The sequence below is a fragment of the Schistocerca gregaria genome, chromosome 1, assembly GCF_023897955.1.
Source record: "Schistocerca gregaria isolate iqSchGreg1 chromosome 1, iqSchGreg1.2, whole genome shotgun sequence".
Lineage (NCBI taxonomy): Eukaryota > Metazoa > Arthropoda > Insecta > Orthoptera > Acrididae > Schistocerca > Schistocerca gregaria.
Window position 1 is genome coordinate 989,449,910 of NC_064920.1, and position 20,311 is coordinate 989,470,220.

The window sequence follows — 20,311 nt, forward strand, 5'->3', positions numbered from 1 at the left end:
ACATATCCGTAACGCTATCACGCTTACCAAATACTCCTGTGACGAAACGCGCCGCTCTTGTTTGGATCTTCTCTATCTCCTCTGTCAACCCGACCTGGTGCGGATCCCACACTGACGAGCAATACTCAAGTATAGGTCGAACGAGTGTTTTGTAAGCCACCTCCTTTGTTGATGGACTACATTTTCTAAGGATTCTCCCAATGAATCTCAACCTGGCACCCACCTTACGAAAAATTAATTTCATATGATCATTCCACTTCAAATCGTTCCGCACGCATACTCCCAGATATTTTACAGAAGTAACTTCTACTAGTGTTTCTTCTGCTATAATATAATCATACAATAAAGGATCCTTCTTTCTATGTATTCGCAATACATCACATTTGTCTATGTTATGGGTCAGTTTCCACTCCCTGCACCAAGTGCCTATCCGCTGCAGATCTTCCTGCGTTTCGCTGCGATTTTCTAATGCTGCAACTTCCCTGTATACTACAGCATCATCCGCGAAAAGCAACATGGAACTTGCGACACTATCTACTAGGTCATTTATATATATTGTGAAAAGCAATGGTCCCATAAAACTCCCCTGTGGCACGCCAGAGGTTACTTTAATGTCTGTAGACGTCTCTCCATTGATAACAACATGCTGTGTTCTGTTTGCTAAAAACTCTTCAATCCAGCCACACAGCTGGTCTGATATTCCGTAGGCTCTTACTTTGTTTATCAGGCGACAGTGCGGAACTACATCAAACGCCTTCCGAAGTCAAGGAAAATGGCATCTACCTGGGAGCCTGTATCTAATATTTTCTGGGTCTCATGAACAAAAAAACTCAGTTGGGTCTCATACGATCGCTGTTTCCGGAATCCATGTTGACTTGTGTCGCTCGGGCCCTGAACCGGCCCTGCGTACCAGACGGCAGGGCGCTGTGGGCTACTTACCTGTAGGCATGCACTTTGTAGCCCTTCTTGCGCAGCTCCGCAGCCGTCTTCTCGTTCCATTCCTGGTTCACGTCCCAGCAGACGAGCGTGGCGCCCAGCGCCCCCAGCTGGTGCGCAAGTTCGCGTCCAATTCCGTGACCCGTACCAGTTATCTGCGGACGTAAAACATCAAGGTTATGACAGCAACCCGGACTGGTTTAAAAACTGCAGTGCTTATCTAGGTATGGTCTTATTGTTGGCGATACACTCTAGTCTTGCTCGACCTTTAATTTGACATGCTCAGCCAGTTGCACTGGGTGGTTTAGCGAGGAATATGTACTTCTAGTATTTTTGCATTAACATACCGTTACAGCACAGGAGAGATTGAGAGACAGCAAGTGAGAAAACATTCTAGACCTTTTCGATTTGTAGTTTGGCGCTTCTCGGGGAAGATCAGTTTGGATTCCGTAGAAATGTTGTAACACGTGAGGCAATCCTGACCTTACGACTTATCTTAGAAGAAAGATTAAGGAAAGGCAAATCTACGTTTCTAGCATTTGTAGACTTAGAAAAAGCTTTTGACAATGTTGACTGGAATACTCTCTTTCAAATTCTAAAGGTGGCTGGGGTAAAATACAGGGAGCGAAAGGCTATTTATAATCTGTACATAAACCAGATGGCAGTTATAAGAGTCGAAGGACATGAAAGGGAAGCAGCGGTTGGGAAGGGAGTGAGACAGGGTTGTAGCCTCTCCCCGATGTTATTCAATCTGTATATTGGGCGAGCAGTAAAGGAAACAAAAGAAAAATTCGGAGTAGGTATTACAATCCATGGAGAAGAAATAAAAACTTTGAGGTTCGCCGATGACATTGTAATTCTGTCAGAGAAGGCAAAGGACTTGGAAGAGCAGTTGAACGGAATGGACAGTGTCTTGAAAGGAGGATATAAGATGAACATCAACAAAAGCAAAACGAGGGTAATGGAATGTAGTCGAATTAAGTCGAGTGATGGTGAGGGAATTAGATTAGGAAATGAGACACTTAAAGTAGTAAAGGAGTTTTGCTATTTGGGGAGCAAAATAACTGATTATGGTCGAAGTAGAGAGGATATAAAATGTAGACTGGCAATGGCAAGGAAGGCGTTTCTGAAGAAGAGAAATTTGTTAACATCGAGTATAGATTTAAGTGCCAGGAAGTCGTTTCTGAAAGTATTTTTGTGGAGTGTAGTCATGTATGGAAGTGAAACATGGACGATAAATAGTTTGTACAAGAAGAGAATAGAAGCTTTCGAAATGTTGTGCTACAGAAGAATGCTGAAGATTAGATGTGTAGATCACGTAACTAATGAGGAGGTGTTGAAAAGGATTGGGCAGAAGAGAAGTTTGTGGCACAATCTGACAACAAGAAGCGACCGGTTGGTAGGACATGTTCTGAGGCATCAAGGGATCACAAATTTAGCATTGGAGGGCAGCGTGGAGGGTAAAAATCGTAGAGGGAGACCAAGAGATGAATACACTAAGCAGATTCAGAGGGATGTAGGTTGCAGTAAGTACTGGGAGATGAAGAAGTTTGCACAGGATAGAGTAGCAAGGAGAGCTGCACCAAACCAGTCTCAGGACTGAAGACCACAACAACAGTTTGGTGCTTAACCATCAAGGGCAGGATCCATTTTATTTGATAGGCTAGGTGTATCTGTGCAAATGTCGGAGGAAGGCAATGAAGAAAAGAACGGCGGCCATTAAAGAAACCTTCGAGATGTGGACAGTTCTTCGTGTTTTTATTTTTATTTTTTTTTCTTAGGTTATTTGTAAAGTTGAAAGGTAATAATAGGAGAACGTAAAAACTGTTCTTGGCTTCCTCGACGCATCAAGTTTAATTAAAATTTCAAGCTTGCCTTTGACGATTATTTCAATTTCTTTTTCAGATGCAGCCTACTAACTTCCTTGAATCAATTTTTTCTTTCATATCCAGAAGTCAACTTCAGCATGAAAAGAAATAAAGAAAGAAGGAAAGAAAGGAAGGAAGGAAGAACCTTTTTTGTACAACTAACACTTTGTCTTGAGAGTTATCCTTTATTGATGCCGTGATGTACTAAATTCAGTAAAAATCTTAACAATGAAAGTAAGGCTAGTACTACATCGTAGAAAATTGGCTGTGTTTATATTTTTATCTATTTCACTATTGATAGGACGTACATCATTTGTTGAGGTGACTATAGTAAGAGTAAGCCACGTCATGCCGTTTACTTTATTTTTACTATTTTTCACTTCAGACCAGTTCATCTTTAGATATTAACTGTCTTGAAGGCAAGAAGTTAGAATATTAGATGTTTAAAGCTCCGTTCAGTAGCATCGTCAATACCGCTGTGTTGTTGCTATGAAACTTTAACGTGTTGCCGTCAGTGCAATGAATATATGAAGCTGCTCGTGCCAGATGAGCGAAATAAAATAATAAGGAACTTGTCTGTCGCCTGCAGCTTATTGTATCTGAGGGCTGCTTTTCCTAGTTTTCTGTGCCCTCGTTGGGAGAAGTGTGTTAGTTGCCAGGGTGACTATGTTGAGAAATAAATAAATAGACGTGAAGAATAATGATGTAGAATGTCGGAAACGCTTAAAAAATTTTAAGAGTTTTCACATAAAATGTTCTGAGGTATTATTTTTCAGTACCTCTCTTACGTTCCTCAGGAAGTCTAAACAGTGACTGAGAAGTGCTTATTTTGTAAGTGTGATATTATCACTGACCTATGTAGCGTTGCTAGCAAAGAGATTTGATTGGTAAATGTGGTATCTTCCTACTCTGTCACTGAGAGCAAGTTGTAAACCATGTTGTAATCACTTCGTGGTGAATTACTGAATGATCAAAAAGTTTCTTGTGTTAGTAATTCATATTTGTATTCCCTATAGCGTTAACACACTTTGTGATAAATAAACAACACTGATGTGCCTTCACAGTGCACTGCCACTGATACATAAGTCGAGCTGCAGATGGGTCTGTAAGATTTTATGAAACAGCTTATAGTTGCTTTGTGACTTTGTGCGGTAGAAAGGAGGCAAATGCATGAGTACAATCCGGCGACCAACATCCCCTCATGCTTCTAATCTCCAGCCCCTCCTTTCCACCCTGTTACACCACCAGAACACAATTTATTCCTTAATACAGTTCTACTGCACTATGTGGTGCGCAAATTTATTCTTAACCTACTTCATTTAACAATAATTATAAATTTTAAACCATTAAAGCACTATTTTTAATAATCTACGATTTTACCATCCCCTGCAACGTCGAAGCTGTTAGTCGTAGAGTAGGGCCTTCTACTGCAAAACATTTTCGCTAGGAGCCGCGGCTTTCGAAGTAGTCAAGAAAAACCCAGAAAAGTGATCTTAAAACATTCCCAACCCTCTTCCTCCCTCCACCGATAAGGATTTTTAGTATGCTATTCATTACACTTCTAGCCTACCACAGAACAAACATTTTCGAGTACATAAATTTTTCCCCTAGTTATCCTTCGTTGACTATTATATCGGATTGCCACCGGATATAGAATGATTCATCCCTCCAAATCACTGGTTTCCATTCATCCAATGTCCCGCTGCTTCTCTTTTCACACCATCTGAAGCGTCATGTACATGTGACTACAGAAATTTGTGGCTTATAAGTAGTTGCTCGACCACTATACCCCATTCTTTTCAACTTCCTGTGCACAGTCATTGTGCTAGCTCGACTGCTGGAACTCACCAGTGATTCACCCACCCCCTGCAGTGGTCCATTGTCAGTACATGATATTAGTTTAGCTGTGGTGGTCCTTCCCGTCTCTACAGTCATTACACGAACAGTCGATTTGGGCAGTTGCAAAAGGGTTTAAACGTCCCTGATGAATTTATTTGGTGAAATCCAGTGGCAAGTCCATGTTCGAAGTCACTGAGCTCGCCTGACCAATTCACTCTGCTGTGACTGCTTCTCTGCTGCCAACACAGTACTCCGCCGACTCCTATACTCGCGGGTTCGCCTCTCTTGACATATAGCGATCGACTCCGAGTTGCATGAGAAGTCCAGATAATTTTGGTCAGATTGTTTGTGTAAAATGCCTAGTTAGATGTAAGAGTGAGTCTGTTGGCCTTAACTCTCCAGGACAATTAGAACAAAAATGATATAATTTTTAAAAACCAGTTTGGATTCCAACAGGGTAAAAACACTGTGAATGCTATAAATGAGCTTATCCAAAAAATATGCTCCACGTTAGATAAGGGTAGAAAGGTCATAGGAATATTCTGGGATCTAACTAAAGCTTTCGATTCAGTGAACCATGCATTACTAATCCACAAATTACAGATGTATGGAATCGGGGACACTGCTTTGAAATGGTTTAGCTCTTACCTGTCAAATAGGAAGCAAAGAGTAATTTTAACTTGAATAGAACCAATTATTCCTCAGACTGGAAAACGGTTCCGCAAGGAGTCCCACAAGATTCGATATTGGGTCCCTATCTGTTTCTTTTTTACGTAAATGACCTACCACTTGCTATTGATGTTCATTCAGTCTTATTTGCTGATGATACATTAGTTCTAATTGAAAATGAGGTATCTGAAAGTTTCCAGAAAAAGCCAAAAATACTTTAGAAAAACTCGAATCTTGGTTCCCTGAAAAGGGGTTAAAACCAAATGTAACTAAAACCAAAACGATGCAATTTGAAGCTAATTCAGTAGAAAGGACTGAAATTAAGATAACTTGGAATGATCAGGATATCATAGAAGCAAACCACGTGACGCTCTTAGGCCTAAACCTTGATAAAAATTTAAATTGGTAGGTACACATAGATTATTTAGCAAATAAACTGAACAGCTTGGCATTTGCAATGTGTATTTTGTCAGGTTACCACAAAGGTAGTTTATCACTCCTACTTTGAGTCAGTTATTCGTTATGGCGTGATCTTCTGGGAAAATTCAGTAAATGTCAGTAGGCTCCTAGTATTACAAAAGTAAATAATTAGAAACATTTGTGTTGCAAAAAACGGGAATCCTGTCGACCACTGCTAAAAATTTGAAAATACTATCTATCACGTCACTTTACATATATGAGGTGATGGTGTTCTTATATAATAACCAACATACAATAGACACTTTCCGTTTTGACCACAGCTACAGAACTTGCCACAGAGATAATTTCAAATTTCTAACATATCGTTTAAAACTTTATGTCCAAACGCCAGAGTATATGGTGTTAAAAAATTTCGATAAAATAAAAGGCTGTAATATGTTTAAGATGGAGCTTGGTTCACTGAAAAGATTGCTCTTTACTCTTCTGTTGGGAAAGTGTTATTATTCTGTCGAAGAATTCATTGAGGATAGCTTCACAGTCTGAACAGAGGAATTGTATTATTTGTACACTACTGCCCATTGAAATTGCTACACCACGAAGGTGACTTGCTACAGACGCGAAATTTAACCGACAGGAAGAAGATGCTGTGATACGCAAATGATTACCTTTTGAGAGGATTCGAGCATTCACACAAGGTTAGCGCCGGTGGCGACACCTACAACGTGCTGACACGAGGAAAGTTTCCAACCGATTTCTCATACACAAACAGCAGGAGACCGGCGTTGCCTGGTAAAACGTTGTCGTGATGCCTCATGTAAGGAGGAGAAATGCGTACCATCACGTTTCTGACTTTGATAAAGATCGGACTGTAGCCTATCGCGATTGCGGTTTATCGTATCGCGACATTGCTGCTGGCGTTGGTCGAGATCAAATGACTGTTAGCAGAATATGGAATCGGTGGGTTCAGGAGGACAATACGGAACACCGTACTGGATCACAACGGCCTCGTGTCACTAGCAGTCAAGATGACAGGCATTTTATTCGCATGGCTGTAACGGATCGTGCAGCCACCTGTTTGGCGACATCGCGGTAAACACACATTGGAAGCGTGTATTCGTGATCGCCATACTGGCGTATCACCCGGCGTGATGGTATGAGGTCTCATTGGTTACACGTCTCGGTTACCTCTTGTTCGCATTGACGGCACTTTGAACAGTGGACGTTACATTTCAGATGTGTTACGACCCGTGGCTCTACTCTTCGTTCGATCCCTGCGAAACCCTACAATTCAACGGGATAATGCACGACCGGATGTTGCAGGTCCTGTACGGGCCTTTCTGGATACAGAAAATGTTGGACTGCCGCCGTGGCCAGCACATTCTCCAGATCTCTCACCAATTGAAAACGTTGGTCAATGGTGGCAGAGCAATTGGCTCGTCACAATACGCCAGTCACTGCTCTTGACGAACCATTCCAAGTCTGTACAATCAAAAATAGTTATGCCAATCAGGGAAAATAGCCGCGAAGCACCTGGTTTGGTAAAAAACAGTGTCGTCCTGCGTGACGTAGTCCAAACTCCCTTCTGCACATCCTAGTGCGACAGGAAGCGTCGACGCTTCAGCGCCTTTATTAGGGAACCGAAGGCGTGATAATCGCCTGGGGAAAGATCAGGACTACAGGCCGGGTGCTGGAGTGTCCCCCACTTGAATTGGCGTAGCTTCGGCGTTACGACATTTGCGATTGGGAACGTGGATTATAATGAAGCAGCAGCACCGTTTGCCGCACACCATTTTCGATATACGTGCTACCTCCAACACATTCTCCATTCTCCTATGGATGTCGTTCGGCAGCCAAGAAAAGAACAACACACTGGCCCTGTTTGGACGCATTTGGTAATAACGACGCCATAGTTCACTTTCCGCATTTAATGCACGCATGTCGTAAAGACACGAATGCAACACTGATCCCTTGCCTACGTGATATGTGGTATGTGATTTATTCATCTCATTACGTACAATTTTCAAATCATTTGATTTGATGTACGGGAGACATGTCAAGACACTTTATTCTCTTTTTGAAGAGAAATACAAATGTTTACATTATATTTTACATTTCTAAGTTACAGCTACACAAGCACATTAAATAAGACACTACTGGCCATTAAAATTGCTACACCAAGAAGAAATGCAGATGATAAACGGGTATTCATTGGACAAATATATTATACTAGAACTGACATGTGATTACATTTTCACACAATTTGGCTGCATAGATCCTGAGAAATCAGTACCCAGAACAACCATCTCTGGTCGTAATAACGCTCTTGATACGCCTGGGCATTCAGTCAAACAGAGCTTGGATGGCGTGTACAGGTAAAGCTGCCCATGCAGCTTCAAGAAGTAAGAAATTTCAGACAGTTGCAAGTCACTCTGTAGCCGAGAAAAAAAAGTCATTTTAAAGCGACTGGAGCTCATCAGAGGAACACTTTCTCCTCAGCCCCCACATTTTAATGACAGCCTCAGTGAGGAAGCTTTCTGATCTGTTGCGAGTACCACGGGGGAGAAAGTGCTGCTTGCGCGAGTTTCGCTATTATACCGGCGGAGAAATTCCCAGCGGGGTCCATCTTCCGACTCGCTGCTCGAAGACACGGAAACCTAAGATTGGCGAGCGTCGTAGCTGTAGGTCTACCGGTAAAAAAAAAAAAAAAAAAAAAAAAAAGCAGCTAACATTTTACATTCACAAACGCTTTACAAAGCCACATGTCTTCTAATGGTCAAGTTTATCTTATGGCCTTTGGACAATGCTCTCGAAGAGATTTTCATGGAGCTAATTGTAAGGCTGTTTATAAAGGAAGGATCATGGAATCCATTTGATAGACGAAGAAAACCGTTTGCTTTGATGCGAGCGATAGCGTGCAGTTATTCTGGCTTTTTTGTTCCATTTCTTATGATTGTTTGAAACACTGCAACTGTGCACAAAATGCTTTTGTTAAATAGCTCCTCACCACACGAACATAAATGGGTTATGCGCCGACACCTTCGAGCACATAACTGGCATTTGTGGCGTACGTACGAGAGTTAGTGGCTAGTGTGGCGGGGATTGTACTGAATATGATGTGAAGACAAGACTGTGGGGCAGGGAGGAAAGAAAAATGAACCGTTCATTGATGGACGCAGGGCGTGATTGTCTTCGTTAGGCACGCCAGACGCAGTTTACATTGTGTTTGGTGCACGCTTCGAAACGATCTGGCGCCATTGCAACGGAATGTGCTGCTCCTGACGATTTGCGACTGTAGCGCTCCTGAGCGGCAGTTGTCTGTTGTATCTGGCTCACAAATCACAGTGTTTACGAAAATGGACGCGTGTAAAATTCCTACGCCAGATCTGTTAAAACGCATATTTCCCCCCTTGTTCATGAGCTAGTCTTAAACTTCAGTATCCATGAACATGTTATAAGGCAAAAAGGAAGGTTAGGAAGGAAAATTACGGTTTAACGTCCACAAAAGGAAAGACCCAAGTCCAGTCAGTAAGGACATCAGCTTAAAAACGTTTCATTATAGGTAGTGTGTTACATGTTAACAATAGCCTTCCACAAACGAAAAGTTATTCTGTAATTCTCCCTTTTTTAGTTAATACATTGAAGTCCGTCTTGCTAGATCACTGCTTCGATTCAGTAGCAGAATTCTTAGAACATGTGGGATGGAACACTTGAAAAAACGAAGTGGACAATATCATAGTGCAAGTAGCGCAAGAAGCTCTCTTGTAGATAAATAAAAAAAAAATTATTTACTGCAGTATTACTGCTACGTGTTCTGCATCTCATGTAAGCATGGAACTTTATGTTACTGCCCTTTAAATTTGAAGAGCTGACTAACAAAGGCAGCTGATATATGTAAGTTACATGTACAGACCATTATGTGTCAGAGTTAAATATTACAAAAAGTTTCTTCAAAGATCAGGAAGCGAAAAAATTTCTCCTTAGATTATAGGAGTAAGCATGGCAGCACACACATCTACCGAAACAAGTGTAACAGTTGAGATAGTAGAAAGTTCTACTCACATTATAACCTTGTTTCTAGATGTAATATACAGTTGTTAAGAATATTGTATCGAATGTGTCATGGCTGTTTTTTGTCATGCCCCTGAACTTGTTAGTAAAGTGTGTGACAGTTTTATCTAATTACCTTGAGCAGAGTATACTGTGTTAAATGTAAATATTGTGACTTGTTCTTTTCTCACATGGTCCCACTGAACAAATCGGTAAATAAGTGTCAAAATTTTCTTTAATAGTTTGATGTAGTTCCGTTTTTTGAAATCCCTATTTTGTTTTAATGAGGATAGGTCTATCTCAAAATTTGCAAATACTGTCTAAATGTTTTTCTGTGTACTGAACAAACGAAACTCTAAACCGCAAATCTGTGACAAAGTTACACCTGTATGACAAGCGAAGGCTACATCAGCTTTCTTTTTTGTGTTTTTTTATATGAATTTAACTTCATTTTGCCTGCCTTAGAACCGAGCGAGGTGGCGCAGTGGTTAGCACACTGGACTCGCATTCAGGAGGACGACTGTTCAATCCCGTCTCCGGCCATCCTGATTTAGGTTTTCCGTGATTTCCCTAAATCGTTTCAGGCAAATGCCGGGATAGTTCCTTTGAAAGGGCACGGCCGATTTCCTCCCCAATCCTTCCCTAACCCGAGCTTGCGCTCTGTCTCTAATGACCTCGTTGTCGACGGGACGTTAAACACTAACAACCACCACCTGCCTTATACCTCATGTCACCATTGTCCGGGGTAGTGGCGGCAACATTGTGGCAATTAGTGTTCCATATTATGAGCACCTCTCTGCATATAAAAACTTTATTGCCATCAAAATCAAAATATAAAGGTTAAACGATGAGGCGAGGGGAAATTGAAGAGCAGCTATTCGTATTTTCGAAAATCAGTTCTTAGCAGAAAACATCTACACCACAGTAGCATTGCTGGAATTCGTGGACGCTTACGAGAAACAAAGATCTGCCTCCTCAGCATGTTGGTGGTGGTAGGCGTGAGGTGAGGGTGCCAGATTTTGAGGGTGAAGTGATCCGCAGGTTTAGTGATGAAATTTCAAGTGGCACGCGTGCTGTAGCCCATGCTATGTTGGTAGGACAGGTTCATATGGTTCAAATGGCTCTGAGCACTATGGGACTTAACTTCTGAGGTTATCAGTCCCCTAGAACTTACAACTACTGAAACCTAACTAACCTAAGGACATCACACACATTCATGCCCAAGGCAGGATTCGAACCCGCGACTGTAGCGGTCGCACGGTTCCAGACTGTAACGCCTAGAACCCCTCGGCCACCCCGGCCGGCCAGTAGGACAGGTGTCAGTAGAGTATTGCAACAGTACAACCTAAATGCGTAGCATCTTCAAGGGGTGGATGTTTTACGACGAGCTGATTACCCACATCGTATGCAGTTTGTGCAGTGGTTCGTGCACCCGAGAGTAAATGATGTTGGTTTCCACAGACGTTTTATTTACAGATGAAGTTTTCTCTATGTGATAAGGGTATTTTAACAGCAAGAAGACATGGACTATAACAACCCGTATGCAGTCGGTGTCAGATCGCACCATCGAAGGTTCCCCATAAACATGTGGACGGGAATAGTGGCTAACCCTCTTCTACGTCCACATAAGAGAAGTGGAGCAGCTCACTCACAATTGCTGCAGACCACACTTCCCGAACTGCTGGCCAATCTATCGCTTGCTGAGTGCAAAGGTCTCTGGTTCCAGTATGATGGAGCCCGAACACCCTTCATTGTTGATGAGCGAGCACAGCTAAGTGTAGACAGTGGCGTTCGCCTAACTTGACGCCCCTCGATTGCTTTCTTTGGGTATATGTAAAGAATGTGGTTTACTTTAATTGCCACTAGAGCTGAACTAATAGCCCGAACCACTGATTCATTCTTCCATATCTGACAGAATACTGATGTGCTCTCCTGAGTTGGCTGGGCACTGATACGAAGGTGTGCAGTATGTATTGGACTATGGGGCGGTTTATTCGAACCATTCCTGTAAACTACTTTCAGCATATGTCCAATAATAATAAACTGTCATTTTTGTGAAATTGTAGTTATTCATCATTGTAACCAGAAGGATATGTTTCGACTTATGTTCCTTATTAAAAATGATCCTCTTTGTGTCACCACAAGCCGGCCGGTGTGGCCGTGCGGTTCTAGGCGCTTCAGTCTGGAACCACGTGACCGCTACGGTCGCAGGTTCGAGTCCTGCCTCGGGCATGGATGTGTGTGATGTCCTTGGGTTAGTTAGGTTTAATTAGTGCTAAGTTCTAGGCGACTGATGACCTCAGAAGCTAAGTCGCATAGTGCTCAGCGCCATTTGAAACATTTGTGTCACCACCAATCCTCAAAATTTGCCAGTGAGGTTCTGAAACACCTGTATTGTGAAATAGACCCCACGTGGACAGCAATCAGAAAATTTAGACATCAGTGCCGATAAACGCGGTTTTGAGACGGTTTGATTGTAGCTCAGTCAATCATGGAACCGGATTAATATGATAAGAGAAAGGAGAAGTTCGCCGGACAACCGGCGAGGAAAGGAATATGTGGAAAATACTGACAAGACGGGACAGGAGAATAGGACATGTGTTAAGACATCAGTGCCGATAAACGCGGTTTTGAGACGGTTTGATTGTAGCTCAGTCAATCATGGAACCGGATTAATATGATAAGAGAAAGGAGAAGTTCGCCGGACAACCGGCGAAGAAAGGAATATGTGGAAAATACTGACAAGACGGGACAGGAGAATAGGACATGTGTTAAGACGTCAGGGAACAACTTCCGTGATGCTTTGGGGAACCATAGCTGACAAACTGTAGGGTGGGACAGAGGGGAGACACGGGCCTCGTCACCTACTTTTGACGTCACTCTAATCGACTTGTCCGCCGCACTTCACGAACGCTCGGCTCAGTGCAGGATCCACTGGAAATCAACATGTGATTGAAAAGATACCCATTAAAGATCTTAACTTTGCCTTGTGCTATCGAGAGCTTGCATGGATTTAAATGCGCAGTCAAGAATTATTAAACTCTTCTGAAATAGTTACTCCCGCAACGGAGATGGTTCCTGGCACTAGTAAGACCTGTAGTATCACGTGCTATGACGTACGCGCTACGGCCTGTCTTTCTCGTGGGCCTCGCTGTAGGGGAAGACAGGGATTAGAAGACATCCGAAATATACCCGACAACGTTGGATGTAAGTGTTTCGTGACACGGAGGTTTCGGCACAGGAGAGGAGGCTGTGGCGGGCCTCTTCAGACAAGTCTGAGAGTTGATGGCCCATAAAAAAATAGAAACAAAATCCGGGGACTTACGGTATTTCGCACGTTTTTAGATATAGAACAGTGTTAAAAGCCGACCACAGAAGTGTGCTCTGTTTCAGTTTCCGTTTATCCAGCATTCTGTCCTCTCCTCCTTTTCGAAATAGCCACCTGAGTGCTGGATTCCTCGTCACATTCGGTTTTTGTGAGCGGTAACCCCTCGGCGGCGCACTGCCGGACTCAGTCGAATTAATCGCTGTCATTGTCTAGATGAGCAAATCTCTCTAACTTGGCACTAATTTCACTTTTCCCGTAAGTATTTAACACAGCAGTCCTGTAAATTATTAACTATTTTCATGGTAAAATAGCGGTAATGGGTGAATTATTTTTGGCATATTTTTCAACACGGCCCGCTACAAGCACCAGGACTATTACTTTCTCCATTTGCTGATTCTGCAACTCTTTATTTAATTAACGTAAAACCGTTCCAGATGCTGTTGAGAACTGATTCCACTACCGGTTTCGGCCTTTGTATGTTAGACTATTTTCAAGTGGATCTGAAAAATTATGATGTAGAGAAGCAAAGTCCAAATGATAAAAGTGCAAGTTAGGTGGATTTGAAGTGTTATATGTCCACTTGAAAATGGCTTAATACAGAGGCCGAAACCGGCGATGGACTCAAATTTCTCAACAGCAGCTGGGGCGGTTTTTCATTTATTTAACAGTTAGGCTTCTGTAGTGAAGCATGTGGACAGCCGCCTCGAAATTATCGCCTTAGCTGTTCGTATGTAAGTGATATGGTTAAACCTTCCCTACCACATGCGTCTGACTGGTAGTTCCATCTCCATAAGTGACAAGCGTAATTATTGCTTTCAATACAAATATTACTTAAGACTGAAGTTAATTGCACATTTTACGTCAGTCCTTCAAGAAGTAACGCTTGGATTCACAGTTCGGATCACTTATCATCTTGTTCCACATACAACTAATGAACAAGCAATATGACGAAGTCACCAGAAACAGACACACATGAGACATCTTCGGTATAAACTGCCCAAAACACATAATAATGACAAGAGACCAGACCAAGCAATCATAAAAACCTAAAATACGCAGGCAAATATGTATGAAAAAAGCTTAAAATGCATGAAAAGTGTCGAAATATGCAAAATCAAATAATAAAAAAAAACATGGTAGTTACTGCTTGCATTACACCTCAAAGTCGAACCTTTGCATATTAACCACGAGGAAGAGCGCCGGCCACGCGAAAAATCGGTACATTTAGAACGCTGATATTTTCTGAATACTTTCTGGTACAGGTTAGGAAGGGGGCCTCTCTGGGACTATTTTCTAAAAATTTGCAAAATGGGGACGCACTCCGTGTTCCAAGAATTGTTCCTTCTTTGATACTGTTGTCGGTAACAAACGGATGCGATACGAGTGAGTCGCAGCGAAACAGTGAGTCGCAGCGAAACAATGGATATCTACAGGACCAACTTCGAGATGTATCGCATGCAGAGGGACACCCTCAAAAATTACGTAATATTTTATTTAAAAAGCAACATACAATCATGAATATTTTTGAACAGCATTAACTTTTAATTAATACTACTGGATCAAAGCATCATTTACAATTTATTTTAATTTTTTTTGCTATTGTAATCATAAACGACCAAGCACTGTTTCAAATGTTCGGTATTAACCCGTTAATTACCAGTGTCCTATTTTGAGGACAGAGCACATATTTATTTATAAATATACAATAAATTATTAATTTGCAACTATTACTGTTCTACGTCATTTGTTGACGCTTTTTATAACAAATGTATGCTTACAGGAAATTATAAGCTATAAATCCTACCAGTAATTGATTATTGAATACTAAGGCACACTTTTCGTTATTACGGGTATTTACTTTATCGACAATTTAGTAATATTTGAAATATGGCAAAGATCTTTTTGTGATTATTTATAGTCAACAATGTGTCTTTTAAACTACTTGCATTGTTAGCTCAATTGGACCTATATTCATTGTTTTCCGTTGTTATAAAATTTGGTGTACTCGAAATAGGACACTGGGACTTGGTGTTATCATTTCAGTTATTTGTATTGCTGCACGTTCGAATATGAAACTCTGCTACTGCTGATGTATTTTCTTTTTAGAACGTGGTAATTTTTCTTTCATTTCACTTTATTTTATTACATTTTATTTCATTTCATTTTATATAGATTATAATGGCCTTCAGACGAGGTAGTTACCTCACTAACGAAAAAACAGAAGAAATAATAAACAGTGACGCATTCTATAATGCGGTGTCATATGATCAGGACCATTTTGATATCACCGTATGTCCTCCTGAGGTAGGCTGTATGACCGACGAAGAAGAAGGTCCAGACGATGTTACTGGAACCGTGGAAGTCTCAGATGTGCCAGGAGCTATTGATTAACATTATGTTGCATCAGAGAATAACGAAGAAACTGTATGTAAAACTTCGCTACCAAGTACATCCGAAGTTACCAGAAGTAAATCGAAGAAGAGACGTCTTACTGATGAGAAAAGCAATTGGAAAAAGACACCTCCAGTTTTTACAAAACTGTCTCAAACTAGTGAGCATGAGATCAGCACAAAGAGAGAGGAATTGACGGAACAACTTTCTTCCTTGGCTCCGAAGGAGATGTCTGAAGAACTGATGAACGAAAACATATACGAGTTCATAAAGAACAAACTGTAAGATATGCAGTAAATATGAAGAATATGCAGGATTTTATCATCATAGTTGAAGAAGTGAAGGTCTTTGTCGGATTTCTTCTTTTTGCTGGCTACCATAAGCTCCCTGCTGAGAAGCTATACTGGTACTGGTCTGAAGATGAAGATGTTGGCATACTAGTTATAAAGACAGCTATGTCAAGGAATAAATATCAGAAGTTGAAAACATTGCTTCATTTTCAAGATAATGACTTAGCTAATGAAAACAAACACGATCGTGGATTCAAAACTAGACGTCTCTTGAAAATGATAAATGAATCTTTTCAAAAATTTGGAATATTTGAGGAAAATTTGTCAGTTGACGAAATGATAGTCAAATATTATGGACGGAGTGGGCTGAAACAGTTTATTCGAGGCAAGCCTATTAGATTTGGCTATAAGTTGTGGTCTCTTTGTGGAGCAAGTGGCTACTGTTTCAAATTTGATTTATACTGAGGAAAGGATCCAGAAGATACTGCAAGGGATGACCTACTATTGGGAGCACATATTTATTTATAAAAATACAATATATTACTACTTCACAAGCAAATAAATAGTTAAAGACTTGAATACAGTTGAGTATGCTATACGACACTGATAGATCCCAGCGTCCTATTTTGAGGACGGCCATTATATCAGCATGTATAAATATTCCTTAACTATTTTTGTACTAATTGTGGTTCATACACTACGTACACTATAATTAAGGAATAAAAACTTCAATTTTTAAAAAAATAATTTGGGACTTAATGGGTAAGATAGTATCTTCAATCACTTAAAACATTTTTGTAAGCAGAAAAGGACTGTTCTGCATCGACTGAGATAACTGGGCAATATTTCAATTTGGGTGCTATGTTGGTACTTACTGTTTCTGGTAAAAATTCATCCATTCCATTAATAAAATTATCAATTTTGCACAAGGTTCCAAAGCCTGGGTTATTGTTTAAAATGTTTTCAAACTTTTCTTTCAATTTTCTTGGGAATACCTCCGGCAATGACGAGTTCACTAGAATAATTTTATTCATTAACTGAATAGGTTCATTTAACGCCAGACCTTGAGTTTCAAGCTTTTTTAATGCTTGCAGGTATATGGGAAAAATGAGTGCTACTCACACCAAAGTCTTTTTCAATACCGGAGACGTTAAAAGCTTCCTTGCACTGGCAAACTGCCAAAGCCTCTGCACTATCGAAGTCGTTTACTACTCCTCTAATGGCCTCGAAATATTCATTGTAAAATAACACAGCTTCGACCCATGTAGCCCGAGTTAGCACTGGTTCGGGAGGTAAAGATACATTTAGTAGCTTTCCTTTGTAGGTCTTGATGCGAGCAGAAGCCTTGAGAAACACTTTCTCTGTGGATGAAATCAGTTTTTTTACATTCACAAACGTGGAACGTACTTCTTCAGCAATGCGATGTAATCCATGAGCAAAGCAAGTCACCTGAATCAAATTTGGATAAAATATACGGAGGGCATTTCCTGATTTGGTCATATATGATACAGAATCTGAAATAAACACAAACACCCTTTCATCTGCAGAAGATTCTGAAAATATTTTTCTAATACCTTCATTCACAAATCTGGCAATCGTAGAATGATTTACTTTTTCAAGTTCTTTGCAGGCTGCTAAATAAGAAGGAGACGGCTCTTCTTTTAAAGCACCAGCAATTAAATTTGCCACATAACGGCCACAAGTGTCTGTAGTTTCGTCAACTGAAATCCAGATAATGCTGTCCTTCAGTTCATTGCGTATTTCTTCCAGAACATTTACGTAAATTGTCGGTATGCAATTTTTACGCAATTTTGATTCACCTGGTATAATTTGATTTAAGCAATATTTACGCAGGAAGCCTTTGAGAATAGGATTTATAAGTTTGTGAAGAGGAATATTGCTTGCAATGAATACTTTACATAGATCCATGTTACACCGATTTTTTTGTTTGCCTTTGGACAAATCCCTGCTACTGCAACTTGCTGTTGTCGGAAGTCCTCTCTTTGCATTCCTGCGATACGAACACTTGTGCTGACATGCTGGTCTACTTGAAACTTTTTTGCACGAAACGTTTTTCTCGCAAACTGGACAATATAAAACAATTCCGTCGTGTGTAAATGTGCCAGGATGGTCAGCTATACACGAAAGGACGTTTCTTTTTTCGGACGGCATAGTGCACAACATGTCTCGTCGTTAAACGACACGTTTAACTGTGTACAGGTAAATAGAAAGCTGAACTGAAACAATGGACGTGCGACTAAAGCTTGCGTAGTGTAACTGTTGCCGACACGTACGGTATGACAGCGGAGGGGATTTACCGCGAGTGCAGGAGCATTGACTCTGTCTGCCTGTTCCTGTCCCTCTTATGTAATGATTTCGCTGGGCAGAGACCTCTCGGTTAGCGACTGCATGTAGTTCCAGATCGCAGTCGATCTGTGAGATATCAACTTTTAAAATGTTGTAAACACAGAGCGACAATATGCATCGTCACTAGTTTTTAGTTAAAATATGCAGTAACCGGTGAAAAGGAGCTAAATATGCAAATGCATATGCAGCATGCAAATGCATATAACCCGGTCTCTAAAATGACTGTTTTAGAAGGAGTGAGTCATGTATTTCGTGCTGGTCGCAATGTGGCATCGAAATAAGCTACCATATACTAACCACAGATATTAATTCAACATGGTACAGAATCGTGAATTGTGCCATTCTGATCAAGCTGTTCCAAGCAGATGCTCAAGACTGAATGCATCCCTGTTGCAAAACAATATGCTCTGTGAAAATCTGACTTCAACGGATATAATATAAGGGGCCTCTGGATTAGTAAGTGGCAACTCTAGTCACTAGGTCATGGCATCAGTCAAAAATAAGGTAACAGTAATGCTCAATGCTAGCAATGAGCCAATTTACTCGTTACAGATTTGCGAAAAATGAGTTTGTCAAGGTGTGCTCCAGTCTTAATCTCATCCTCACTAGGCACTAGGTAATCACATGTAGCGAAGATATTTTTACGAATACACTGTCTGATCCAAAGTATGTTGACACCTATTAGCGGACACTAATACGCAATGTACCCAACCTTCACGTCTATGGCGGCTTGAACTCTGCTAGGGACACTTTCAATGAAGTGATGAATGTCTGTGGAGGAATGGCAGTGTATTATTCCTCAAGAGCCGAAAGCAGAGAAAGTAGTGATACTGGACTGAGAGTCTGGAGAGAGATAGACGTTCTGACTCATCCCAAACGTGTTCCGTTGAGTTCAAGTCGGGGCTCTGGGCAGGCCAGTTCATTGCAGTAATGTTATCGTCCACAAACCGTTGCTTTGTGGCAGCGTGCATTGTCATGCTGATACAATCATCGTCTCTCGAATGTTCCTCTCCTGTACACAGTACACAATGCTGTAAAATGTTTTCATACCCTTTCGAATTTAGGTTTTCTGAAGCACAGTAAGGGGCCACATCAAAACCACGAATAAACACCCCCTATACCGGAACACCACCTTCTCCGCAATTGACTGTTGGCAGTACATTGTACAGTACACTGTATGGTGTCATAACCAGACTTAACGCATTGTCCCCCATATGAGAAGAAATTTTAAAAAATGAAGTGATCGTATGGGATTGTCGGCCGGGATGCTCCATCCGGGGAATTTCGGCCGCCGAGTGCGTCTTATTTCAGTCGACGCCACATTGGGCGACTTGCGCGCCACTGATATGGATGAAATGATGATAAGGACAACACAACACTCAGTCCAGGAGCGGAGAAAATCTCCAACCCAGCCGGGAATGAACCCGGGCCAGCTGCATTGGAGGCAAGCACGTTGCCACTTTTTTTTCTTTTTACTCCACGAAAGAGTAACAAAAATAGCTAGCTTACAATGAAATGACATAAATAAGGTGACAGATATTTACAGTCATGAATTACAGCATTCATAGAATGAGAAATGATTTTCAGTCTTTAGCAGGAGCATACATTTAGCACCTCCACTGTCACCTTCAACTGGTGGCAGTGCTGCATGCACATCTTCTTCTTCTGCAGACTGAGGTTCCCAGGCCCAACTTAATCATTCAGTAAATCCTTGATGTGTGTTCTTAAGAAAGGTTTGCTGTCATATTTTTGTCCCTGCTGTAGGCTGTTAATGACTTATTTTTCATGTGTGACTTGCAGGTGAGCAGGGTAGGGTCGGGAACGCGCCACAGAAGCAGTGGGGCCTCGCCGCGGCACAGCTTGTGCTTCGTGGCCCAACCCATCCCCTCTCCACGAAGAATCCACGTTTCCTAGACTGTACCCATTCTGTTGAAGAAAATTCGGAACATGTTACCATATTTATTATTGTGATTCTGGTACTTAAGTGTTCTCTCGAATTCATTTTCCATCTACGTCTTGTACGCAATATGTTCACCGCTCCAAATATAGTTAAAAATGTAACTTGTATATTTGCCAATTCACAAAATCACTGCGTTATTTTTGCATGAGGGTAGTAACTTTCTTCTGGTCTGAAGAAAAAGTTAGTCGGTACATTG

General features: G+C 41.2%; 1 protein-coding gene across 4 annotated transcripts in view; it reads right to left on the bottom strand.

Annotated features, from left to right (window-relative positions):
- The window catches only part of LOC126278095 (epidermal retinol dehydrogenase 2-like), a 348,505-nt gene that overhangs the window by 25,045 nt on the left and 303,149 nt on the right, over positions 1 to 20,311 (bottom strand). For all 4 annotated transcript variants that reach the window (XM_049977953.1, XM_049977946.1, XM_049977963.1 and 1 more), the window contains one exon: positions 940 to 1,091. In XM_049977953.1, the coding sequence (XP_049833910.1) occupies positions 940 to 1,091 (152 nt within the window). The remainder of the gene's footprint in view (positions 1 to 939; positions 1,092 to 20,311) is intronic.